Source organism: Jaculus jaculus, chromosome 9 (assembly GCF_020740685.1).
Source record: "Jaculus jaculus isolate mJacJac1 chromosome 9, mJacJac1.mat.Y.cur, whole genome shotgun sequence".
NCBI classification, from domain to species: Eukaryota; Metazoa; Chordata; class Mammalia; order Rodentia; family Dipodidae; genus Jaculus; species Jaculus jaculus.
The window spans coordinates 93,148,573-93,176,480 of record NC_059110.1 but is presented as its reverse complement, the minus strand read 5'-3'; the positions used below and the strand labels follow the sequence as shown (position 1 = coordinate 93,176,480).

General features: G+C 40.7%; 1 protein-coding gene across 4 annotated transcripts in view; it reads right to left on the bottom strand.

Annotated features, from left to right (window-relative positions):
• The window catches only part of Ap2b1 (adaptor related protein complex 2 subunit beta 1), a 179,533-nt gene that overhangs the window by 71,419 nt on the left and 80,206 nt on the right, over positions 1-27,908 (bottom strand). For 3 of the 4 annotated variants that reach the window (XM_045158905.1, XM_045158904.1, XM_045158903.1), the window contains exons 13-16: positions 24,020-24,279; positions 16,635-16,827; positions 1,865-1,906; positions 896-1,042 (exon numbers count right to left, since the gene is read on the bottom strand). In XM_045158905.1, the coding sequence (XP_045014840.1) occupies positions 896-1,042; positions 1,865-1,906; positions 16,635-16,827; positions 24,020-24,279 (642 nt within the window). The remainder of the gene's footprint in view (positions 1-895; positions 1,043-1,864; positions 1,907-16,634; positions 16,828-24,019; positions 24,280-27,908) is intronic. The other variant, XM_045158906.1, reaches the window with a different exon arrangement.

The following is a 27,908-nucleotide window of genomic DNA, read 5'->3' as shown; positions in this document are numbered from 1 at the left end:
TATCTCTGCCTCCTAAATGCTGGGATTACAGGTGTGTGCCATCATGCCTGGCTTTGCATTACATTTTTTGTTATTCAATGAAATGACTGCATATGCACACTAATGATTCCTTGGATGGACAACTGTTCTACATCTCTATAGCAAAGCTCCTTCATGAGGACAGAACAAAAAGGGAAATTAGGAATGCCAGTCCCCAGAAAGCCAAGGTTATAAACAGTTTAGTTAGCTTAGGCTGTCTAGTTCCATTTGCAAGAGCTTAAAGGAACTTCACTTATAGTTTCCGATCTTAAATTTCCATCTGAGTGATAAGCAAGAATCAGAATGGAAGAATTCCATTGGCATAAAGCTAAATCAGACCTGTAAAGACGGACCCAGATGCTGGGCATGGAATCCCAGCACCTGCAAGGGTGATGCACAGGATCACAAATGTGAGGTCAGTCTGGGCTTATATATATCCTTTATATGCCTGTACATAAATCCTTTCTCAAAAAAGGTAAGAGCTATAAGAAAACTTACAAAAACCAGATTCAAGGAACTGGACTCTAATCCATATGTATTAGCAATGAAAAAAGGAGAATAAAATGAAGTAAAAATGTCTGCTCTGTACTGTATTTTTTTCTTGCTGATGCACTGAACAACAGATTTTCACTAGATTCATGTCAATGTTGACAAACTAGACAATGTCAAAACTCAAATATTTAATATTTCCAACTTTAATTAGTGAGGGTGCTAATGCTGTTTCCTACAGTTAAGTTTGAAGCCACCTTCCATCTTCCTCCTAAATGCCCCAGAACAAGGGCTAAACCTGGATTTATTATTCATGAAAGTAATACAAGCGTTAGAAATAATTTGGGGTTTGTCCACAGAGAATCACTGTTATCCTAACTCAACTTACAGCCTTAGGAGCTACATATCCACCGGGTGCCATGCCTATCCCTGTGGAGAGTTCAAACAGGTCATTCAGACCGCTGCTGACCACAGCAGGCGTAGGTGACGGAGCGAAGGTTGCAGGCACTGACGACGGAATGAAAGACTGTCCTACCTGCAGGGAGAAAAGTGAGATATCAGGACGAACAGATTACTAGTCTTTAAAATGTTATGTTATTTTAGCAATGTTGATAAATAAATAAGAAAAAACACCGGTTCCAACATCTGCACACTTTGTCTTTTAAAAAGTGATCACAATGACTTTTTCATCACTGATAAGACATACACACTCTTGAAGGTGCATCACCACAGAATACTTAATAGAATACAGGAGCATAGTCATCCAAGGTTTTGTCTGTTTGTTTCCAATTTTAGCTTCCATGATTCTGTGCAAAAGGCCTGCAGGTACCTTGAACAAAAGAGGTATTTGCTTCTACAGAAAGAGAGAGAAGCAGCCAACTTAAACAGCAGTTCCATTTTCACTTGGGCTCAGTCAAGGGGCACTTCCCCATTTTGGCATAAATATCTAGCAGGAAACTCTCCTGGGGGAGATGATCTTCACACCCACAAACAGCTCATTTATGAGGAGAGTATCAATGGGAAGCCAATAGACTCAAGTTCTTTCTGGACAACACCAGGGAATAAAGCACTCTGCAGTCAAGATGGGAGGTTTCACTTCCTGCAGCTCTTTAATGAAACACAAAGATCTCTAGAGGTACCACAGCATCAATCTCCAAAGATGTCCCTAAACCACATGTGATATGTGACCCTAAGACTCCAAGCAACCCTACACTACTCCTCCTCCTCATATACTGCCACAGAGGTTTTGGCGTGCAGTGCTAGGCAGCAGCAGTGGCTGGTCTGATAATGTGTGCAAAGGAAAGGCATCAAACAGGGGGCAGCGCTTCCCATGGTGAAGAAAATGGATGGCACTTACTGCCGGACTTCCTCCAATGCCCCCGCCAAGGTCACTGCCAAGCTGAAAGAGAGAAAGGAGAGAGAGGAGAGAGAGGTAGAGTTCATTTAGCTAAGTACTAGATGCCCATATAGAACCTGTAAATTGCTCTATCAAGTTGCTGGAAATACATGCCATTCAACTTGTCTCCCAAAGCCTAAGGAAATTCCAGATTGCCAAGATAAATGTTCTAGGAGAATTAAGTGGTAGCAGTGATGGGGCAAGAGAGCTTTGCAAAACCTTGGAAAGATGGAACTGGGACATCTGAGATGTTTCAGATCCATTTTTCCACCACAACACATAGGCACAAATCAACATAAGATTTAGAGTTTGTATATTTCAAGAAGCTCTATTCCCAAGCAGTAACATATTGAATATGTTTTATTCTGTCTTTAAGAGAAATTTTTTGGGGGGGGGAGCAAAGAAAGACTAAAATATGCTTTAACCTATAAAACCTGCCACCTCCCTGAGATGATGAGACTCAAACCCTTTATTGAGTTGCAATTTGAAATTTCAAAAATTGCAGGTTTTAAATAAAAGAGTTTTAGTTTAGGATGTTACTAAGAAAGAAATAGTTCATATAAAGATATATCACCAAGGGAGGAGGAAAGAGACATGTGATGCTTCAAATCTCTCGTAGTAAATAGACTTAGGAGAGTCTATGATTTACTTGAAATGATTTACTTAAAAGGATGCTAAGCATTAGAAAATTACACTAGCTCATCTATTAGCTGACAGGAAAATAATTCCACACAGTTAAGTCTTTCTTTTCTCCCCACAGGACTCTAATATATGCTATTTTCCCTAAAGTTAGTCCTCCATGACAAAAATATTAAAGAAGATCTGAAGCTAAATACAGCTGGCATGCAAGGAATGGAAAAAACACACACATTGCACACATACACAAATGATGGCACTATTTACAGTGCAAGCACAACACATACATTACACACAAAACTAATGGTACTATTTATAGCACAAATATTATTTATTTATTTTTTGTTTTTTTTTAAGGTAGGGTCTCACTCTGGCCCAGGCTGACCGCAAATCCATGGTGATCTTCTAGCTCTGCCTCCTGAGTGCTGGGATTAAAGGTGTGTTCCATCAGGCCTGGCTCTGCAATCCCTTTTTTTTTTTTTTTTGGCTTTTCGAGGTAGGGTCTCACTCTGGTCCAGGCTGACCTGGAATTCACTATTGAGTCTCAGGGTGGCCTCCAACTCATGGTGATCCTCCTACCTCTGCCTCCCAAGTGCTGGGATTAAAAGCGTGCCACCACCGTGGCCAGCACATTTTTTTTTAATGCACCACCTTGTGCATCTGGCTACATGGGACCTGGAGAACCAAACCTGAGTTCTTAGGCTTTACAGGCAAGTGCCTTAACCGCTAAGCCATCTCTCCAGCCCAGTCATTTTTTTTTTTGAGAGGGAGTTATAGTTCTACATATGCTTCCTCCCTAGCTTTCACCATCAATTGTCTTGTCTGCTCTCAAACAGTAGCAGTCTAAAAATGTTCCATTATTTCTCATTTAGTGGTAAAAATCTAGCAATCACTGTGCTGGGGTTATACTAAAAAATTAAACTGTACTGCACCTTCATTATTTGAGAAAGAAGATTTCTCTTCCTCCCTCTCCTTTCTCTCTTAGTATGGGTATTAGTATATAAAATCAACCTATACTCAAAAACCGAGGTCTATGACAAAGTTCTGATTTGTCCAAGGCAAAAATAACCCTAACAGGTGCTTAGTAACATGTATGCCCTTCCCTAAACTACAGAACCAACATTTATGAAATTTTTTTCCTGAAGACTACTTAATGGTTGGTTATAAGATAAAAACTATATCCTTAAATAAAAAGGTCACTTCAATTAAGAATTTAAGTAACTGAAAAAGCATGAAAACAAACAGAAAAGATACTACATTTATTTTCTCCCCAGTCTTACAATAACACATATCCATAGCATGACATCTGAAAAGTAAGAAATTCTTTTTATTCAGACAAACACTTATGTGACATTTACTACATACAAGGTATGCAAAGATGCCAGGCAATGAGGGAACTACACAGATAAATAAGAGCAGGCTTTGCAAACTGGCATGAGAAATAAAATATGAATGCAAACCCATAGAGAATACTAAAGAAAAAGGTAAATTCTGAAGGGAAGATGTTCCTTTTACCTAAGGGAAAATGAAATGAAGATTCAAAGACACAGTAAAGGTAGAATTATTATGGGAGGGATTAAGAAAAGCAAAAATGGGTCAGGGCATTTCTCAAACAGCACAACTAAAGGCTGAAAAAGCAGGATTAAAAACATCATCAGGAAGCATGAGTAGATAAATTAGACTGAAGCACAAAGTAGCTTCAATGGCATGATAATTTGAGTTTTTACTGCCAGTCTTACCCTTAGACAATGATTTACATGCTCCAAGGCATCACCAGGGCATCAGCTCTTCTAGTTTATTCACTATACAGCCAGGGCTGAAATCACTGCCCAAAATACTTAATTACTATTTGGAGTCAGGCAAGATTCATCTATTCAAAAATAACTTTGGAATTTATTTCTCTATATAGCAGAAGTCAACATGTGAGCAGAAAGAAGCAGCCTTTCTAAGGAAGGAAAGAAAGGCCAGATACACAAAGCACAGAAAGGGCTCTACAAAGCATCTCATTTGTCTTGGTGTGGCTTTAGGCTTCTCTAACAGGTTTACCCTTTCTTTCCCCCAGCTACTCCCTCCACAGGCCAGGCTTGCAGCACAAGCTTGAAAGAGAGCATTCTTTATCAAAATGGTTGGCCCTTACTGACAACAAAAACACACTGAAAAGGAAATAGTAGCTTTGCCAAATAGCTCAGTTCAACAAAAGGCACTGAGTAGTAGTTGTTAGTGACATTTAGACTACTGAGGGAAAAAGAGAGAGAGAGAGAGAGAGAGAGAGAGAGAGAGAGAGAGAGAGAGAGAGACTGTTAGAGTTTGGATCTGAAATGTCCCCGGCAGGCTGATCTTTACACACCTGGTCCCTAGTTGGTGCACATAGGCCACCAGGGAAGCATTGGGGGTTCTACAGTCCAACCCAGCTTCCTGACCCATCAGGATGCGAGGAGCCTCCACCACTCACTCCAGCTGTCTTGAACTCTGCAATGCCTTCTCTGCCAGGACGGACTGGAACAGTGAGCTAAAATAAACCTTGCCTCCTTTGAGTTGTTTGTCACAGTGACGAGAAAAGTAATTAATACAAAACCCATTTGTAGTTCTTATTTTCTTGGATTTTATTCTGATCTTTGGATATCATGAAAATGTTAGCTAATAAACTGAATGAGGTCTCCTCACCATGCTGTTCACGAGTTTTATCCAAAATCATGGAAGAAACAGAAAGACAATCCCAATTCTCCTTAAAAGAAAAAGAATTTAGCAACTCATCATAGAATCAACAACTTTGATTTGACCCAGAGACTCCAAGGGTAAAAGAGACATGTCAGCAGTGTGAGGCTCACCCAACTTCTGTGAAAGAGCAAATCCTAACTAGCAACACTACTGTGTATTCAGACTTTCTTCTGCGTCCTTCCTCTTGAATGAAAAAGACCTGAAGGGAGGGTACTCTCCTCTTTGATAGTACAATGTCGGGAGTTAGGAACACTGACTACTAGATATTAGCAAGGATGGAGGTAACCCAGCAAGTGGCCTTAATAATCTACCATAGTATAAGCATGATTAAGCAGATAACCAAGAAACATACCAAAGAAAGGTATTATAGACCAATGTGAACTAGACGGTAGCCATTTTAGGTCAGTATTACAGTCAGCTTCAACTACTTGGAAATACCTTGAACTCATACTTATTGGGAACCTAAGCTAAGTGAGTAAAATCAGGACTTGTGCAAGTTAGATACTTGTTATCTAAGCTACTATCTAAGCTAGTGGGAAACAGGAGTTAAAATAAATAGGTATTCACAGCATGGCTTTTGTCCCAATCTTAGGTGTCTAACTGTATTTTTTGTTTATTTTCCAAGGTAGGGTCTTACTCTAGCGCAGGCTGACCTGGAATTTACTATGTAGTCTCAGGGTGGCCTTGAACTCACAGCAATCTTCCTACCTCTGCCTCCCAAGTACTGGGATTAAAGGCATACGCCACCATGCCCAGCTTCTAACGATATATATATAGAGCCAAAAGTATGAAAGCCAAGCCTAGATACACAAGCTACATATACCAAAAGGAATACCAAGTTCAATGGCCACATGCTACGATAGAAATAGCAAGAGAACTGATGAAGGAAATTCTTTAAATCTAAGATATCTTTTATTATAGGATACTGTTATAATCGTTTTATTGCTAGATACTGATATTAGTTTCATTCTGTGCCTAATTTATAAAACTTTATCATAGGCATGTATATTAGGGAAGAACACAGGGTTGCCTACTACCAGCAGTTTCAGGCATCCACTAGATCTACGTCTTAAAATGACTCTTCTACAGATTAGTAGGAACTACTGCACTCACTGGAAACAGGAGAAAAAAAGAACAAAACTGGGTGCAGGTATGGCATAGAGAACCCAGGATCACCATAATTGCCTGAAGGCTGCTGGTCCTGACCAGCAGGTTCTGTTCTATAGAAAAGACTTCAAGCCCCACCCACTGGCTTCCACAGGAGCCATAGCCCTGGGGCACTGCACTGTCTTAACTATAGAGTGGATCATAGATGGGCCCTGGTGCCTTTATGTCATGGCAAAGAGATTAAAATTTTTATTTATTTATTTACTTGTTATCTCTCTAGCTCAGGATTTTTTTTAACCCAACAATAAAAGCTAGAGAACTTGTAATGTTTTTTAATACCAACATGTCCTTAGTGAAGAAACTTTTCTCAGTTCCCCCTGGATATAATTTAGAGTTGGGAGTTTTTTCCTTTTTAATATATTTATTTATTTATTTATTTATTTATTTATTTATTTATTTATTTATTTGAGAGAGAAAGAGATAGATAAAGAGAGAAAGAGAGAATGGGTGCGCCAGGGCCTCCAGCCACTGCAAATGAACTTCAGACGCGTGTGGCCCCTTGTGCATCTGGCTAATGTGGGTCCTGGGAAATCAAGCCTTGAACCGGGGTCCTTAGGCTTCACAGGCAAGCGCTTAACTGCTAAACTATCTCTCCAGCCCGGGTTGGGAGTTTTTTAAAACACTTCCCAAGATGTGTGTTTCATCATAATCTTACATTAGCTTGACTATGTCTTCTGTAGTGATTGCTCTTTTAAAAAAATTAATTTTTGTTTTAGCAAGCAGAGAGAGATAAGAGAATAGATAGACAGAGAGAATGGGTGTGCCAGGGCCTCCAGCCACTGCTTTACATGGGTACTGGGGAGCTGAGCCTGGGTCATTAGGCTTTGCAGGCAAGAGCTTTAACTACTGAGCCATCTCTCCAGTCTATTTCTCTTCTTTTCTGCCAATCTTCATACATGTATATATTGTATTTTGATAATCTAGCACCTTCTCTTGTACCCCATTTCTCTTTTGCCGACCCCCTTCAAAGGAAATTGTATATAAGAAAACAAATCTGCCTGATTTAAAGACTTACCAAAATCATTTATAAAGTTCTATCAATTAAGATGGCCATCAATTAAAAGAAAAAAAATCCCACAAAATACTACAGTGACTAATTTTAGCAGAAGATGGCAATCACAAGCAAACCAGAGGAGTCACAGGTAGGTGGAAAGAGGATAAACGCTGAGGATTAAAAGTATAAAAGAGGGCTGGAACAATGGCTCTATGGTTAAAGGTGCTTGCTTGCTTGTAAAGTCTGACTACCTGGGTTTGAGACCCTAGTGCCCACATAAGCCAGAAGCACAAAGTAGTACATGCATATGGAATTTGTTTGCAGTGGCAAAATGCCCTGGTGTGTCCATATTCTCTCCCCTTACTTCCCTTTCTCTCTACTTGAAAATAAATAAATTAATACATTTTTTGCTTCTATTTTTTTTGTTTTTCAAGGTAGGGTCTTGCTTTAGCCCAGTATGACCTAGAATTCACTATGTATTCTCAGGGTGGCCTCAAACTCAAAGCAGTTCTCCTACCTCTGCCTCCTACGTGCTGGGATTAAAAGCGTGCACCACCATACATGGCTCCAATACACAATTTTATTTTTAATGTATGAAAGTTTTAACACAAAGACCAACACTCAATTCAAAAATGTCCCCAAATGGACATGTGTAAAAGGCTTGGTCCAAAGGCTGTGGAAACACTGGGAAGCAGTGGAACTTTTCAGATGTGGGGCCTGCTGCAAAGTCTTTAGGTCATTAGGAGAGAGCTCTTTAATAAGAGTGTGACTCTGCCCCCTTCTATATGCCTTTACTTCCCAGCCACGAAGTGAGTGGTTTTAGTCTAGTCCTACTATGACATCTTGCTACAGACCCCAAAGCAACAGGACTAACTGATCCTGCATGGAAGCCTCTGACACTGAGTCAACATGAATCTTTTATAAATTTATTATCCCAAGTTTTGCTTATAGTGACAAAGTGACAAACATACTGCCTGAGACCAGACTTTACTATATTCCTACACTGATATAAAGAATGGTTTTAAGCCAGGCATAGGGTGCACACCCTCAATCTCAACACTTGGGAGGCAGAGGTAGGAAGATTACCATGAGCTTGAGGCCAGCCTGAGGCTACATAGTGAAATCCAGGTCAGCCTAAGCTACAGAGAGACCCTAACCTCAAAAACTTCAATAAAATAAAATAAAATAAAAGCTACCCTTAAAAATGTACTAAGAGATGGCTTAGCAGTTAAGGTGTGAAGCCTAAGGGCCCATATTTGACTCTCTGGGTCCTATGTAAGCCAGATGCACAAAGTGACACAAGCCTGCAAGGTCGCACATGCACATATGGTGGCACACACGTCTAGAGTTCGATTACAGAGGCTGGTGCACCAATGATCTCTCTCTCTCATAAAAAGGGCAGTCTGTTGAGTCTGCCTCAAAAAAAATGTACTTAGCAAAATTGGGCAATAAATTACAAAGCCCTCTCCACACAGCAAACAAAAATCCAAGCACAAGTCACTGTAAAGCTCTTCCAAAGGAAAAAAAGGAACAATATAAAACTAGTATGTGTGCTGAATTTCCTGTGGGCTAAAAATTCGAAACCATTAATAAAGTAGCTCATGACAAAACATTTGCAAGAGAAGAAATTGTAAAAAATAGTGTGGGAGGTTTTGAAAAGCATACTAGGAGTTAGGAAAAGTTTCTCCTACTGCTGCTCTGTTCCAGGTGGGGACACAAAGTACATTTCTCTAGCATGAAGTCCTTTGTCAGCAGAAAGGACACCTATGGATAATGTTTCTTTCCATTTTTGATATGCAACACCAGAACAGAAGACAGAATAATACATAGCATCTTGAATGAACAAAAGTCTGTAATCTTAAAAAATATGCGCCTCTGTTGACAGACTTTAAGGCAACAAACAACTGAGATTCAGTGGTGACCTTCACAATCCTCATAGGTGCCAGCCTTTTAAACATAACCCAAGGGGCATCAGGTTGCCTCCAATATAACACCAAAACAGAAGATCTGGGGCTGGAGAGATGGCTTAGTGGTTAAAGTGTTTGCCTACAAAGCCAAAGGACACAGGTTTGATTCCCCAGGCTTCATGTAAAGCCAGATGCACAAGGTAGTGTGTACATCTGGAGTTTTATTGCTGTGGCCAGAAGCCTTGGTGCATCCATTATCTCTTTCAAATAAATAAATAAAAAACACACAAAAAAAAACAAACAACAAAAAAATCCCTTAAGATCTGCACTGTGGTGGTGGTAGGAAGAAAACATCACCCAGAATAGACAGTTTCATGGATTAATATCAGATTCATTAACACACATACACACACTCAAAAGAGATTCTAACACAAAGAAATGAAAGCAGTAACTACTTATGCTAGTCTACCCCTAAACAGTATGCCAACCTCCACATGAAGAGCAGATCAAACACCGTTATACTTTGAGTTCAACACACATCAAGGTGACAATTAAGTTTATACTAAGAGAAGTCAAACCATCTGTAGACACAAGTGAAAGAGAATAATGCTGGGCTGGAGAGATGGCTTAGTGGTTAAGCGCTTGCCTGTGAAGCCTAAGAACCCCGGTTCGAGGCTTGATTCTCCAGGACCCATGTTAGCCAGATGCACAAGGGGGCACATGTGTCTGGAGTTCGGTTTGCAGTGGCTGGAGGCCCTGGCATGCCCATTCTCTCTCTCTCTCTCTCTTTCCCCCCCTGCCTCTTCCTCTCTGTCTGTCGCTGTCAAAAAAATAAATAAATAAAAATAAACAAAAAAAAATTTAAAAAAGAGAATAAGGCTGAGAGGCAAGCAAAAAATATGGGTGGGAATGTACTAGATGGAAGACTTAACTACAAAGAATGATTTAAGCTTTGAGCTCAAAAGGCACTCCATTTTTAAAATTGCTCAAATCCATGATTTTCAAAGGTACGTGCCTCCCTAAAATGAAACAAAACATCAATCAAGCAAGCATCAGCAGAGTAATGTATGATTTTTCTTCAGAACATAGTAATATCCTACCCCAGCTGCTTTAAAAACCACAGGTGATTTAATCATTATCATGAATGAAACTGAGCTGTGCTCAGGCCTGGTGTGAAATTAATTACCACAGTGCCACAAAATGTAGCACGCAATTCATTAAATCTCAAATTTCCTCAAGTGTGACAATGAAAATTAAAAGAAACAGATACAGGGCTGAAGAGATGGCTTAGCAGTTAAGGTGCTTGCCTGCAAAGCCAAAGGACCTCGGCTCAATTCCCCAGGACCCATGTAAACCAGATGCATAAGTTGGCTCATGCACCTGGAGTTCATTTGCAGTGGCTGGAGGTCCTGGCATACCCATTCTCTCTCTGACTCTTTCCCTCCCTCAAATAAAGAAATAAAAATAAAAAAGAGGGCTGGAGAGATGGCTTAGCGGTTAAGTGCTTGCCTGTGAAGCCTAAGGACCCCGGTTCAAGGCTCGATTCTCCAGGATCCACGTTAGCCAGATGCACAAGGGGGCGCATGCATCTGGAGTTCGTTTGCAGTGCCTGGAAGCCTTGGGGTGCCCATTCTCTCTCTGCCTCTTTCTCTCTCAAATAAATAAATAAAAATGAACAAAAAAATAAAAAAGAACCAGATATAATGGGGTCAGTAGAACACAGATGAATATAATTAAAACAAAATGGGCAAGCAAGCCGGGCGTGGTGGCACATGTCTTTAATCCCAGCACTTGGGAGGCAGAGATAGGAGGACTGCTATGAGTTCGAGACCACCCTGAGACTACATAGTGAGTTCCAGGTCAGCCTGGACTAGAGAGAGACCCTAACTTGAAAAACCAAAAAAAATAAAAAAAAAAAAATAAATAAAATAAAAAGGGCAAACAACACTCTAGACAAGATAGTGAATTCCCGGTCAGCCTGGACTAGAGTGAGACCCTACCTTGAAAATAACAACAAAAAATAGCCAGGTGTGGTAGCCCACACCTTTAATCCCAGCACTAAGGAGGCAGAGGTAGGAGGAACATGGAGTGTTCAAGGCCACCTGAGACTACATAGTGAATTTCAGGTCAGCCTGAACTAGTGTGAGACCCTACCTTGGAAAACCAAATTAAACAAACAAACAATAACAACAACAAAAAGCTGGTTATGGTGGGTCACATCTATAATCCCAGCACTCAGGCAGGCAGATTGCCATGAGTTAAAGGCTAGTCTGGTCTACACAATGAATTCAGGATAACATGGGTTAGAATAAAACTGTTTCAAAAAGAACCAAAAAAGTAAAAACAAACAAAAAACTGGTGTGGTAGCAGGAATGCCATGAGTTCAAGGCCAGGCTGGGGCTAAAAGAGTGAGTTCTAAGCCTGGGCTAGAGTGAGACCCTGCCTCAAAAAAAGAAAAAATAAACATAAAAAAGGGGAGGGGGAGAGGGAGGAAGAGAGGAAGGAAGGAAGGAAGAAAGGGAGGGAGGGAGGGAGGGAGGGAGGGAAGAAGGAAGGAAAGAAAAGAAAAGAAAAGAAAAGAAAAGAAAAGAAAAGAAAAACATGCAAGGGACAGGCGTCAACAATCCAAAATGCTATTTTCCATCTCTAATTTCAGGTAAGAGACAGACATAGATACATCTAATTGGCTGAATTTAACAACACAAATGGAAAAACACCCTGGAGAGAAAGAACGAAAGTAAAATCAGAGCTGTATATTTTTGCAAGATGTGTCACAGGAACTTGCCAGAACATAAATTACTCTTTGTGGAAATCACTGCCTTGCCCATCTCCATTTGGAATTTTATTTGGGTCAATGTTCTCAATCCTAGCTGCAAAATGAAAATGATCTGCAATTTTTAAAAACAGTGTTAGGACCTACCTTGTAGAAGTTTTCTCTAATTGTTCTTGAGCCCAAGTATTGATAGTATATTTTTAAAATGGTATATGAGTGAGGCTAATGATTCAACTGTATCAACTGGTACTGAGAACCACAAAAATTCTAGGAGGTAAAAGGCAATACTCAATCAGCAGAACACTTCTGCCCTCTATGGGTGAGGTTCTGTTAGAAGTCAATGCTAATGTGAGGCATAGTGGCACATACCTATAATGGGAGGCAGAGGTAGAAGGATCATGAATTTGAGGTCATTCTGAACTACACAGTGAGATTTTTATCTCTCAAAAAAAAAAAAAAAAAAAAAAAAGAGGAAGGAAGGAAGGAAGGAAGGAAGGAAAGAAGGCAGGCAGGCAGGCAGGCAAAAAGTAGTAGTAAGAGAAGCTTTGATGATTGATTGTTTTGAAATTATTACTGAGCTAAACTAAGCACTGTTTGTCACACAACCACATATTTCTAACCTTGATCATATTTTAAATGGTAGACTGAATCAAACTCTATTACTTACCACAATGCTATTTCTTCTTAGACAGTAAAAATAAAAAAGAGCTCAAGTAATTTCAAAAGTTTCTTGCCCTTCCTCAATTAATGGGGAACAAGGAAGTAGTCCTCTTTCCAAGTGGTTACTACCAAAGTAAAGAGAAAAGCCCTTTTGAGTTTTTCCAGTAGTTATTTTTCAAATACCAGAGTCATGATGGTTACAGGTAGTCTATGTCCATGAGCCAGTAGCTTCAGCACCACCTTGCATTTTCAGCTTCTTAGAAATGTGGATGCCTGTATTTGGAAGGCTGAAGCAGGAGAATCACATTTGAAGCCAGCCTGTGCTACACAAGACCCTGTCTCAAAATAATTAAGAAAGAAAGAAAGAAAAAAGCAGATCCCAGGTCTTGTTGCAGTTTGAATAAATCAGGATGGCTCTTGTACAAGATATCCATGAATATTTTGGTTTGTTTTGACAAGTGCTACTGTACAGCAAGAATGCATTCAAGAAATGGATATTTATGTACAAGACAACTTTTAAAGGTTGTTTTAAAATCTGAAAAGTTACATAGTTCACTGCTGCCTTAGAAACTCATCTTCCAGATTTAGGTCTCTCTGGTAGTATTCTTGTCAAAGAAATCTTGGTGCTCTGAGTAAATATATGCCACATATAGACGATCCCAAACAAAGTAAAGGCTGTTGTTCCTTCTCATTTTGATTTCTGGAATAAATTACGTATGAAAAGAAGCAAAAACAAGAAAAAGAACAACAAAAAGACAGGGCTGGAGAGATGGCTTAGCAGTTAAGTGCTTGCCTGTGAAGCCTAAGGACCCCCGTTAGCCAGATACACAAGGGGGCACACGCATCTGGAGTTCGTTTGCAGTGACTCGAGGCCCTGGCACGCCCATTCTCTCCACCCCCCCCCCCGTTGTTCTCAAATAAATAAATAAACAAAAAAATTGAAAAAAAAAATCCTGCACTGTGAAAGTTAGGAAGAGCAAAACTTTAATTATGTCTAAACATAATGGGGCCTACCTATCAAACAGTATACAATATTTAGAAATCAAAGGTGGGAAATCAACTTACATTCCCAACCCCAAAAGAATATTCCTGATTTTAAAAACAGGAAAGAAAATGAAAAGAAAAAAAAAAACACAAAGCTGAAGAGCTGGCTTAGTGGTTAAGGTGCATGCCTATGAAGCCCAAGGATCCAGGATCGATTCTCCAAATCCCAAGTAAACCAAATGCACATGGTGGTGCATGTGTCTGGAGTTCGTTTGCAGTGACTAGAAGCCCTGCTGTGCCCATTTTTCAGCCTCTCGAGTGTTGCAATTACAGGCATGTGACAGTACATTTAGCATTTATGTGGGCTCTGGGGAATCCAAACTCAGATTCTCATGCTTGCAAATCAAGTATTTTACCAACAAAGCCATTTCCCTAGCCCTCTTAACACTTATTAATATGAAGCAATACTTATGTTAGAAAATAGATAATGGGGCTGGAAGGATGGCTTAGCACTTAAGGCGTTTGTCTGCAAAGCCAAAGGGCCCAGACTTGATTCCCCAGGATCCGCGTAAGCCAGATGCACAAGGGGACACATGCATCTGGAATTCGTTTGCAGTGATTGGAGGCCCTGACATACCCATTCTCTCTCTCTCTCTTTCTGTCAAATAAGTAAGTATTTCTTTAAAAAAGAAAAGAGATAATGGATATATATGTAGTACATAAAGCTCACTGGTTTGGGGAGTAGGCGAGCAAGAGCTAATACAACATCAACTTGAAGGAACACACCATGTTCTATGCCACAGCAGGTCTTTTCTATACCAAAGTGCAGAACTTGGGCCTGGCAACATTAAAACCAGTGCCTCTTTCTCCCACCATCCCTAAATTCCTCTTTGTCCTCTTAGGTTCAATGAGTCTATCATGTCATAAGGCTCCAGGCAAATAATAAGTAAGGATGTTAAGCCATAAACTTGAGGAGAATGTGCCAAAACAATGAGAAGAGCTATTTTCATTTCATAAAGGACTCCTGAGCACTTCCATGAAACTAAAGATTTAAACAATTTTCTGGGTCTATATAAAGAAGCTATACAGTAATGTGGGGCAATCATATGAGACTATTCTTATATAATTCATCAAACTCATTTTTTAAAGATAAGACTATAATGAAATCAAAAGCTACATTCAGAAGACAACAGGAGTGCTCATTTATGTCAACAAGCTGGAGTCTATGCATGGTCAGGGTGTAGACTGTGGGTACAGTGACTTTTCATTAGTAAATGTATAACCCATAGGTATGACTATAGCCCTATTTCCTTAGACTTTGCCAGCCCACAGGTAGATATAACTATATTAGCTAGAATCAGCTAGAGCCATAATACTGCTCATTAATTTTCAGAGACAATGCCAAAATATACAGTAGAGAGTAAGCTGATTTTGTTTATGTCATCTCTGAAGACATATGCTGTTAACTATGGTATCTGCCTTCCAATGATGATGGAAAACAAAACAACTTGTTGGGCACCTTTACAGTTAACAAACATCTCATTTGTAAATGTGTAGCTAATTCCACAAAACTACTGAAGTTTCAGAGCCATATGGTAAGACCATGATTCTGACCTTTTATCTCCAGGTTAAAAGTTGCATTTATTTAATATTTCCCCATATTATACAACCAAAGAATCATTTGGTTCCCACTGATGGCACATATCCAGATATTCTGGACTTCAGAGCCTTTTAGTACTAGAATCCTGGAAGCTAATTAAATTGGAAGTATGACAAAGTACAGGAGGTGGGAGAGCACAGTAAAAAGAAGAACCAGCCAAGCAGTTCTTCCCAACTAATAAAGGTACATTTTCTTGGTAAAATTCTTGGTTAAAAGGTACATAAAAGTACAATGTTCTCAAGTGGCTGTCTTATCTTATAAATCCTTCAGAACTGGAAAAAAGAATAAGTCAATAAATCTTTATTTAAAAGGGAGAGATTTTTCCTTCCTTCCTTTTTCTTTGGGTGGGGGGAGGAGAAGAATGAGGTGGAATGGGTTGAGGGTAAGGTTTCATTTAGTCCACATTGACCTCAATCAGAATGAATTCCTTATCCTCCTGTCTACACCTCCCAAGTGCTGGGACTATAGGTGTACTCCACCATGCCTAGCTAAGGCACAGGTCTGAAAGCCTGAAAGAGGGGTGATCATTATAAGGACACTAATGATATTCGGGTCAAAGAAGAATTCACAAAGTTATCTAAAGTTAAGAAGCAGGAGCAATATTGAGCTCTGGAAAGCACATCAATCATTAAGATTGCTGAACAATACATTTGTTAAATATCAAAAGCTCTATTTAAAGGCAGAGTAACAAAATAATCCTATACACTTGCAGGCATACCCCATACCAATGATGAACAGGATTAGAATTAACTCTTAAAACAATCCTGTCTCTTACAAGACCCATTTGTACTCATCAAGGAAAGGTACAGTTCCAAAACAGAACAATGGGGGTTTAACCCACTCCTGCTTTCTCATGGGCAGGAGCTCTCTACTTCCTTCTTCCTTCTCTTAAGCTCTGGACTTCTGAAACCCCCTCATGGCTCTTTGCAGGAGCTCTACATTCTTTCCTCCTCTTACCCCACCATGGGCAGAACCTTCTTTACTGTCTCATCCTTGCTTTTCTCTAGGTGGGCTTCTCAAATTCCCTCTTGTCTCCCTGGGTACCAACTCTGCATCCCTTCCTTCAGTTCTGGGTCTTTCCCATTTTGCTCTTACTTCCTTCTTTTAAGTTCTATCTATGATCTAATGAAACCTTGTAAACTTAAAAAAAAAAAAAAAAAACCTGGATAAAGTCCTCTAACACATCAAGAACTAAAAACAAGCAAAAGAAAAGAGGGAAGAAAGATGCTTACCAGGCTATCGAGTCCTCCTCCCAAGAGATCCACTGCTCCCATTTGCATGGAGGACACCTGTGGCACATTCACTGGGGGACCCAGGTCAAGATTTAAGAGATCCCCCAGAAGGTCACCTTGAGAGGGGATGACCTGAGGTTGTTCCAGGTTGGTTGTTGTGGTGGTGCCAACAGGGCTATCACCTGCGTCAGTGCTGCAATCACAGACACAACAAAATGAAAAGTCAATTTTTTCCATGATATATCAAGGCAGCAAGTCAATGTCATTAACTATGAAATACTATAAAAATTCAATCAATAAATTTTTTTAAAACCTAGGTTGACAACATATGAATACAGAGGAGTAAAGGTGTAAGGAGAATGAAGGTTCAAACTACAGACAGTAAATAAACACTAAGAAAATGGTGACATTCTTAATAGGGGAATTGGGAAGAATAATTAAAAGTAAGACACTGATAATTTTGTTTTCGTCTTGGTGCTGGCGATTGCAAGTGCCAAGCATGCATTCTATCACTTATCACCACAGTTTAATTCTTTTGTTAAAAAAAAGATTGGGCTGAAGAGACGGCTTAGTGGTTAAGCGCTTGCCTGTGAAGCCTAACGACCCTGGTTCAGGGCTCGGTTCCCCAGGACCCATGTCAGCCAGATGCAGAAGGGCGCACATGCGTCTGGAGTTCGTTTGCAGTGGCTGGAAGCCCTGGTGTGCCCATTCTCTCTCTCTCTCTCTACCTGCCTCTTGCACTCTCTGTCTGTTGCTCTCAAATAAATACATAAAAATGAACAAAAAATTTTTTAAAATTATACATTTATTTAGAGAGAGAAGATAGAGAGGAATGGGCACAACAGGGCCTCCAGCCACTGTAAATGAACTCCAGACACATGCGCCACCTTGTGCATCTAGCTTACGTGGGTACTGGGGAATCGAACCTGTGTTCTTAGGCTTCACAGGCAAGTGCCTTAACCACTAAGCCATCTCTCCAGTCCCTTCTTTCTTGTTTTCTAAAAAACATCCTTTTTAGCTTTCTTTATAAATAAACATTTATTTTTAAGACAGGTTCTCAAGTAGTCCAGGCTAGCCTTGAATCTGCCTCCAGGGCACTCTAATAGAAAGCCACCACCAAGGAAAATATTTTCCAAGTTCAGTCATGCAGGTACTCAGAGGCTACTATGACCTTGGTCCAAGGACACCTGGCTACTCCTTGAGTTGGCCACAGAAAGTGTCATCATCCACATAGTGCTGGTTTTGCCCTGAGAATGACCCTGCATTTCTGATTCTACAACCTTTCAAGAGCTGGGATTACAGGTGTGTACCACCACACCTGGTTTATGTGGTGTTAAGAAGTGAACTCAGAGCATTGTGCATATTGGGCAAATACTACAAACTGACTGCATTCCTAGCCCCAAGATGTTTAATTCCTAACTGTGAAAAAGAAATAACTAGAGAAATACAACAGTCAACTAAAGAAAAGACAATGGCAGTCAGAATTAGATAATAAACTCATCTCAGATCAATCCCAAGGGAAGGTGTGTTGGCAAAAGCAGGGGAGCTAGAATCAGAAGACTAAGATTAAGTTATTGGCTCTGCTAATTGCTCATTATAAGTAACATTTCTCTGCTGTAAAGTTATCTCATCAACAAAATGAACACAATACTACTTGTGGTAGTTTGAATGTGGTAATTTAAATGTATGGCTCCATAGACTCAGGTGTCTTATTAAAACTGACCTTGCAACTTCAGCCCCTAGTGGGCATCTGCTAGACTTACTAGAGGGTCTGATCTACTTTAAGGGTGTGTGTTTGGCTGTGGATCTGAAGCCCAGCCCCAAGTTGTATGGTGTTAGTCTCTGGCTCTCCCTGCTGTGATGCATGCTAGGGGCCAGCTTCGTCCACCACTGATGGAGCTTCCCTGGGTCTGTAAGCCTGAAATAAATCCCTTCCTCTATAAGCTGTGTCTGGTTTGGATGTTTGTCTCAGCAATGTGGAGCTGACCATACCATCACCCAAAACATGCTTCTGTCATACTAAGGACCCAATGAAAGCATGGTATTAATGGTAAAGTCTTATAATGCGTGCAGAGAAGCACAGGAAGAAAAGTAAGGCGAGACTGGGCCTTTTGAATTAACCAAGATTAGCAATGAGAGAAAAAAAATGACATGTGTTTTGTTGGAATTTGAAATGTCAACAGGCTCATGGTTTGAATGCTCGGTTCCTAGCTTGTGGCACTAGTTTGAGGGCTGTGAAGCATTTAGGAGATGGGCCTAGCCGGCAGAAAGAAATCCTAAGGCTAGGCTTTTGAAGGTTATCTCTGTTTCCTGTCTGCCACTGAGCAAATAAGCTGCTGTTCCCATTCTTTTTTTTTTATTTATTAAATATTTGTATTTGTTTATTTATTTGACAGGGAAAGAGAGAGAGAAAGAATGGGTGCACCAGCGCCTCCAGCCACTACAAACGAACTCCAGATGCATGCGCTCCCTTGTGCATCTGGCTAACATGGGTCCTGGGGAATCGAACCTGGGATCTTTGGCCTTGCAGGCAAACGCTTTAACCTCTAAGCCATCCCTCCAGCCCTGTCTCCCATTCTTAATGCCAAGACTGAGTGTTCCTGCCACCATTCCTCCCCTATTATAATGGAGGAAAATTCCCCTGAAACAATGAGCTCAAATAAATCTTGCTCCTGTAAGTTGTTTCTGTCAGGCACATTGTCACAGTTATAAACAGACAATTGTAGCAGACATGTGGGGTTGTTGCCAAGATAACTTTCACCAAGATTCTTAGACCTTAAGATTGGATTTGTAGAAGGAATGGGGGGGGGCAAGTGTGAAATGTTAAGACATGAATCTGACATGTCCCTCATAGGGCTATGTTTAAAATGCTCAGTCCCCATCTTGTGGCACTATTCTAAAGGCTGTGGAACACTGTGGAGATGGGACCTGGCTGACAAAAGTACATCACTAAGAATAAGGTTTTAGGGCTGGAGAGATGGCTTAGTGGTTAAGGTGTTTGCGTGTAAAGCCGAAGGACATTGGTTCGATTCCCTAGGGCCCATGTAAACCAGATGTACAAGGTGGTGCATGTGTCTGGAGTTTGCAGTGGCTAGAGGCCCTGATGCACCCACTGTTTCTCTCTCTCTCTCTGCCTCTTTCTCACCCTCAAATAAATAAATAAAACTATTTAACAAAGACTAAAGTTTTAAAGGTTGTGTTCACCCCTGGTTCTGGCTGCTTCCTGTCTGCTGTGATAGGAACAAGCCACTGCTTCATGCTCCTGCTGCCATGCAATGCCTCTGATAGTCATGTTTCCCCACTAGGATGAACTGAACTCGCCCCGAAACCATGAGATAAAAACAAACCTTCCGGAGACTGGAGAGATGGCTTAGTGGTTAAGGTGCTTGCCTGCAAAGCCTAAAGACCTAGGGTTGACTCCCTAGAAGCCACATAAGCCAGATGCACATGTTGGCACATGTGTTTGGAGTTCATATTCTGTGACAGGAGGCCCTGTTGTGCCCATTCCCTCTCTTTCTAATAAATAAATAAAAGTAATATATTTAAAAGAATCTTAGCTGGGCATGGTGGCACACACCTTTAATCCCAGCACTTGGGAGGCAGAGGTAGAAGGATCACTGTGAGTTCAAGGCCACCCTGAGACTACATAGTTAATTCCAGGTCAGCCTAAGCTAGAGTGAGAAAAACCAAAATAAATAAATAAATAAATCTTCCTTAAGATGTTTCTTTCAGAAAGTTTTTCACAAGAAAAGTAACTAATACAACATGGAACTGCAAAGATTAAACAAAGAAAAAACATTGAGGGGAAAAAATGTCAAACAAGCCATGATGAGAAGGAAAAAATATAAAGATGATAATTTCATATACACTCCTAAGAAATGTATGAAACCTTTGTAGATTATTTTCTTCACATGAAATTCTGCCATCTTATGCATGTGCCATCTAGGAAATATGGCAGAGTACATGGGTTCAGTAGGAATTCTAAATAGAAGGTAGGAAAGTAGATTTTTATTAGCTATAATGGAAGAGTATCATACGGAGGTGAAATAAGTCAGATAAGAAATAACCAGGTAACTTCAAGATAAACATGAGAGAGCATAATAAGTCACTAGTATATATTCAAGAAAATATCCAAGTGCTTCTTACTGTGAAGTCACAGAAATGACTACAGAAATGCCATCAGAGAAATACTTTTAAAAGGTGAGACTTTCTTAATTCAGCCACTATTCACCAACTCACTTCCACAGGGCAGCTGATAAGCATTAAGCGCATAAACATCCAGGTAGAGAGCACTTTGCTCTTCTCTAAATGATCTTGGAAGAACTGGTGAAGTAAGCATCTTAAGTAGCTATGAAAAAGGACAAAAGGGATGGAGACATGGCTCAGCAGTTTGGGCACTTGCCTGCAAAGCCAAAGGACCCTGGTTAGATTCCCCAGTACCCATGTAAAGCCAGATGCACAATGTGGTGTATGTGTCTGGAGTTCATTTGCATTGGCTAGAGGCCCTGGTGCACCATACTCTCTTTCTCTCTGCCCCCTCAAATACATAAGCAAATAAAATAAAGACAGAAAAGGATTTAAAGTTTTCTTTACTTCATGTTATATGTGTATCACACATATGTGCAGATGCTTGTACTCCATGCGCGTGCATATGGAGGCTACAGGAGAGTGTAGAGAACCCTTCTTTTATTGTCCACTCATGTATTTTTTTCCTTGAGATGGGGCTCTTCCTCAACCAGGAGCTTCTGTCAGCCAGTGTGCCCCAACAATTTCCAGTCTCCAATCCCCAACTCACCTTAATTATAGCCATGCAGGGCCATGCTCAATATTTTTTGTTTTGTTTTGTTTTTCAAGGTAGGACCTTGCTATAGCCCAGGCTGACCTGGAATTTACTATGTAATCTCAGGGTGGTCCTGAACTCATAGTGATTCTCCTACCTCTGCCTCCCAAGTGCTGGGGTTAAAGACATGCACCACCACAACTGTTTTTTTTTTTTTAAGGGGGGGGAGGGAGAGAGAGAGAATTGAGTAGGCATGCCAGGGCCTCAACCAGCCGTTGCTATCAAACTCCAGGTGCTTGTGCCACCTAGTGAGCATGTGCAACCTTGCACTTGCCTCACCTGTGTGCGTCAGGCTTACACGGGATCTGGAGAGAGATTGGACATGGGTCGTTAGGCTTCGCAGGCAAGTGCCTTAACCACTGAGTCATCTCTCCAGACCCATGCTCAGCATTTTATGTGGGTTCTAGGGAGTTGAATTTGGTATTCTCTGGCTGAGAGGCCAGAGTGAAATGTGCTCTTGGCCACTGAAAAACCTCCCCAGGCCAAGAGTATCACTTTAACCTGATGCTACAGGAGAGCTAGGTAGTATATTACAGACATGTCACTTGCAGCAATTCATCAAACAATTACATCTTGTACATCCTTTAAAACCAAAAATCAGGGCTGGAGAGATGGCTTAGTTGTTAAGGAACTTGACTGCAAAGCCTAAGGACTTATGTTTGACTCTCCAGGTCCTGCGTAAGCCAGATATACAGTGACACAAGGTTACACATGCACACAAGAGGACGCACACATCTGGAATTCAACTGCAGTGGCTGAAGGCCCTGATGCATCAATTCTCCCCTCCCTCCTTCCACCTTTGCACTAAAAACAATCTAGGGCTGGAGAGATGCCTTAGTGATTAAGGTGCTTGCCTACAAAGCCTAAGGACCCAGGTTCGATTTCCTACTACCCACACAAGCCAGATGCAAAAGGTGGTGCATGCATCTGGAGTTCATTTCCAGTGGCTGGAGGCCCTGGCATACCCATTCTCTTTCTCTGCCTCCTTTCCTCTCTATCTCTCCCCCAAGTAAATACATATATATATATATATATATATATGTATGTATATGTATATGTATATGTATATGTATATGTATATGTATACGTATACGTATATGTATGTATGTATGTATGTGTATATATATATATATGTATATATACATACATATATATCTAGCCAAGTATGACGGCTCATACCTGCAATCTCAGAATCTGGAAGGTGGAGGCAGATGGAATGTCATGAGTTTGAGGTCAACATGGTTTACAAAGCAAGTTCTAAACTAGCCTGGACCAGAAGAATAAGACCCTACCTCAAAAACAACAACAAAAAAGCATGAATGGACAGAAGATTTTGACATAAACCTCACAGTCAGCTGGACATGGTAGCTCATGCCTTCAATCCCAGCATTCAGGTGGCTGAGGCAAGAGGATCAAGAGTTCAGACTCAGGGCTTGAAGAGATGGCTCAGTGGCTATGGCACTTGCCTACAAAGCCTAATGATCTGAGTTTGAGTCCCCAGGACCCACGTAAAGCCAAATTTACAAAGTGACGATGCATTTAGAGTTCGTTTGCAGTGGATAGAGGCCCTGGTATGCCCATTCTCTTCCTCTGTTTGCAAATAAACAAATAAAAATAGTAATTTAACAAAAGAGTTCAAAGCTGGTCTTTGCTACACAGTGAGCCAGCCAGTGCTACATGAGATCTTATCTTAAAAGAACAACAAACAATACAAGTTTATTAGGGTAATCTTCCTAATTAAAAATTTGAGTACTTGGGCTGGAGAGATGGCTTAGAGGTTAAGCGCTTGTCTGTGAAGCCTAAGGACCCCAGTTCGAGGCTCGATTCCCCAGGACCCACGTTAGCCAGATGCATAAGGGGGCGCACGTGTCTGGAGTTCGTTTGCAGTGGCTGGAGGCCCTGGCACACCCATTCTCTCTGTCTCTGTCTGCCTCTTTCTCTCTGTCTGTTGCTCTAAAATAAATAACAACAAAAAAAAATTTTTTTTTAATTTTTAATTAAAAAAAAATTTGAGTACAAAGCAAGAGCTACATGTGATCTGGAAGTCTGTTCCTAACAGACTTTTCTTATTGAACTGATTTATTTGTGTGTGTGTTTTAATACATATAACTAAAAAGTTATGCCCACATACAGGAGGCAGTTTATATGAAACAATACTGTAAAAATCATTTCATTAATAATTTTATCATATGAGAAAAGTAGCTTATGTAAGAGAAACAGTATCCAATAGCTTTATCCATCCCTTCAAGGTTCCTGTAAGAGACAAAGGTAGATAAATTCCCAAACAACAACCTTCCTTGAAGTTTCCAAATCTGGGAATATTGCTATACTAATCTTCCTAGAGACCTAAAACAATTTTCAGGCTTGTCAATATAGAAGGTCTTCACACTCATTTTCTAAAGTCACCCTGTATTCAGAGAATGGAACACAGAGAGAACATCCTAGGGCAGCAGGGCTGCACAGCAAGCTCGTCCAGGCTGCAAAAGCAGGAGGAAGACCAACCCGTCTACAGTCACATCTTACTGGGACCTAGCTCACTGCTTACCTCCCATGATGAATTGGCAAGTGTTTGCGATGGATTCCATGACTCCCCTCCACAAAAGCATTTGGAGGCTTATGGTACACTGATGCCAAAGAACCAATGTGGCAGATTAGCTCATCCAGCAGGGTTGGCTCAATGAGGTCTGTCTCCTCAGAGATCAAAGGCTTCTCAGACAATACTACTTCCTTAGCTGTCACAGGGTCAGTTGAAAGAAGGCGCCAATAAATATAACCCCGATCTCGAAGATCAGGATTATCAGAATCCTAAAGGAAAGGCAAATACAACAAGGTTTAGCTGGGAGGGGAGGGAAATGGAGGTGAGGGAAGCTTGGTATACAGGTTTGCACTGGAAGTGCTAATTGCACCTTCCTTATCAGGCAGAAAGCTAAAGAAAACAATCCCAAGGAGGGAAATAATTCAAACTCCAGCCCAAAAAACCAAAAATACTGATTTGTTAGACCTGATGTATGCCTGGTACAATTATGCCTGATAAGGAAGGTGCAGTTAACACTTCCAGTGCCACTTTTAAATAATTTGTGTGTTTGGGTTGACTTTTGTCATTTTTGGTATTTCTTAATTTTTAATGCTATTCCCCTTTCCTCTTTTTTTTTTTTTTTGGTTTTTCGAGGTAGGGTCTCACTCTGGCTCAGGCTGACCTGGAATTCACTATGTAGTCTCAGGGTGGCCTCGAACTCATGGCGATCCTCCTACCTCTGCCTCCCAAGTGCTGGGATTAAAGGCGTGCGCCACCACGCCCAGCTCCCTTTCCTTTTTTTGAGTCACTCTGGTCCAGGCCGACCTGAACTGCAGCCCAGGCTGGACTTAAGCTTAAACCTAGCTATCTTAGTGTTCCAAGTGACAGGATTAAGGGCATGAGCCTTCATACTGGGCTTAAGGCCTTTAAAAGAAAATCTCCACTCATGCCTTATATTCTATGCTGGTTTTGTGCATGTACCACCTTGTGCATCTGGCTTTACGTGGGTCCTGGGGAATTGAGCCTGTGTCCTTTGCCTTTGCAGTTAAGTAGCTTAACTGCTAAGCCATCTCTCTAGCTTCATTCTAATGTTTAAAACAAGCAATATGAAAAGGAAATGATCAAATAAGCCACTCATAGGGGCAATGAGCTATATACCACTGTATACGAAAACCTAAAACTTTCTGGAAGTTGATGGGGCATCACAAGGAAGAGAACAAAATGGAGTAAATAAGTTTGGTTAAAAAAAAAAACCAAGAATAAATTCTCAAGATTATTTTTACTGCAGGCTTACAGTGCTAGTGTTAATTCAGTGAGGAGGATTCCTGTTTAAATTTTTTTTTATTTATTTGAGAGAGATACAGAAATAGCAGGGAAAGAGAGAGAAAGAATATGAATTTGCATGCTAGGGCCCCCAGCCACTGCAAATGAACTCCAGATGAATGCGCCCTCTTACATGGTTCCTGGGGAATCTGGGTCCTTTGCCTTTGCAGGCAAGTGCCTTAACCACTAAGCCAGCTCTCTAGCTCCCAGTGAAAAATTCTATCAGGGGGTCAGAAAACAATGTAGTGTAGGTACCCAGGTCCCTATCAATTTGGCTTGATTCACAGGTAAACTTCCAAGAGCAAGGCTGGAGAGATGGCTCAGTGACTACGTGTGTTTCCTGTACATGCAGGCAGGCCTGTGGGGGTCTGAGACAACCAGAGTCCAAACTTCCAGATTCCATATAGACAGCTGGGCAAGGTCACATAACACATACAACCCCAGTCTCACAGGGGAATAGAAACTCTAGAATTATTATAACTTTGTAAACTTTAGAATCAGTAGAGACTCCAGCTCAAGACCAGACTGGAAAAAAAAAAAAGCTATGGAGTGGGCTACACGACATTCCACTCTGGTCACCACCACAGGTGAGCCCCCTTTTCCCTACTGCAGGTGAGCATAATATGGGGTGCCACACCACACCACATAAACACCTATGTTAAAAAAATGGCTTAGCAGTTCAGGCATTTGCTTGCAAAGCCTAAGGACCATGGTTTGATTCCCTAGGACCCATGTAAACCAAATGCACAAGGGAGCACATTTCTGGAGTTCATTTGCAGTGGCTGGAGGCCCTGGCATGCCCATTCTCCCTTTCTCTCTCAAATAAATAAATAAAAATAAATAAATAAATTATACATATATTTTTACACACACACACACACACACACACACACACACACACATATTTTTTTAATCACACACACAAAAGCCAGGTGTGGTGGCACACACCTTCAATGCCAACACTCAGGAGGCAGAGATTAGGAGGATTGCCATGAGTTTGAGGCCACCCTGAGACAACATGGTGAATTCCAGGTCAGCCTGAGCTAGAGTGAAACTCTACTTCAAAAAACAAAAAGCAAACTAAAATTACAAAAAAACCTTCAAGAGCAACCCAACCTAATATAAGTAATCCTTCATAAATATCTTATCCTTGTCAAAATTTAATAAACACTGATATGCAATGAGAATGAATTTAAAATCTAAAAGAAAACGAAAAATCCACTTCTCTTATGTTGTCTGTTCAATACAAATATGTAAGCCTTAACAGAGTTGAGAGCATGTGATGAGGCAACTACCAAAGATGTTTTCTTGATTGCTTACACAAAATGTGTCAGTGGAGAGGGAGCAAAATAAACTTCCTCTTTGGAACTTCTGTCATTCTATATAACAACATAGTTTAAAATTAAAATGAGGGGCTGGAGAGATGGCTTAGCAGTTAAGGCACTTGCCTGCAAAAGTCAAAGGATCAAAGTTCGATTCCCCAGGACCCACATAAGACAGATGCACGAGGGAGTGCATGCATCTGGAGTTCGTTTGCAGTGGCTGGAGGCCCTGGTGCATCCATTCTCTTTAAAATATATTAGTAGTAGAGAAAAATGACAGCTCTGAACTATACAACATACCATAGAAAGGTTTTAAATTTTGGTAACATACTATTTTTTATAAAGAGATGAAAATCAATAAGAGATTCCAAAAGCAGCTACAAACTGCAACTCTGGCAATACTGCTAAAGCCTGCCTACTTTCAAATTCATGTAAGAACACTGATGGACAATTCTATCATGCCTTATATTCTATGCTGGTTTTGTACATGTACCACCTTGTGCATCTGGCTTTACGTGGGTCCTGGGGAATTGAGCCTGTGTCCTTTGCCTTTGCAGTTAAGTAGCTTAACTGCTAAGCCATCTCTCTAGCTTCATTCTAATGTTTAAAACAAGCAATATGAAAAGGAAATGATCAAATAAGCCACTCATAGGGGCAATGAGCTATATACCACTGTATACAAAAACCTAAAACTTTCTGGAAGTTGATGGGGCAACTGAAATGGTGACCAGTTACTGTACCCTCTACACCTCCAAGTGCTAGAGGTTGGACCTGGGGCCTTGCACATGCTAGTCAAGTTCTCTACTACTGAACTGCATGCCCTTTAGTTTTTTTAAAAAAGTATTTCTATTCATTTACGAGAGAGAGAGACAGAGAGACAAAGAATGGGCATACCAGGGCCTCTTGCCACCGCAAACTCCTGACACAGGCACCACCTTGTGTATCTGACTTTATTTGAGTACTGGGGAATTGAACCTGGGTCCTATGGCTTTGCTGGAAAATACCTTAACTGCTAAGCCCATCTCTATAGTCCTGGCTTTTGTTTTTTTAAACTTTGAGACTAAATTTCCCAGGCTGGGGTGAACTTTCGATTCTCCTGACCTAGCTTCCAAATGCAGGCCTGGCTATAATCTGATAAAGTCAGAGACCAGTTTCCTGAAGTTAGAACCCACCAGATAGCTGACCACAGCTATCACATAATTCAAGTATCAAAAACCTCAAAGAAGCAGCATAAGCACTTTAAAAATGATCCTAAGCCAGGTGTGGTAGTGTAT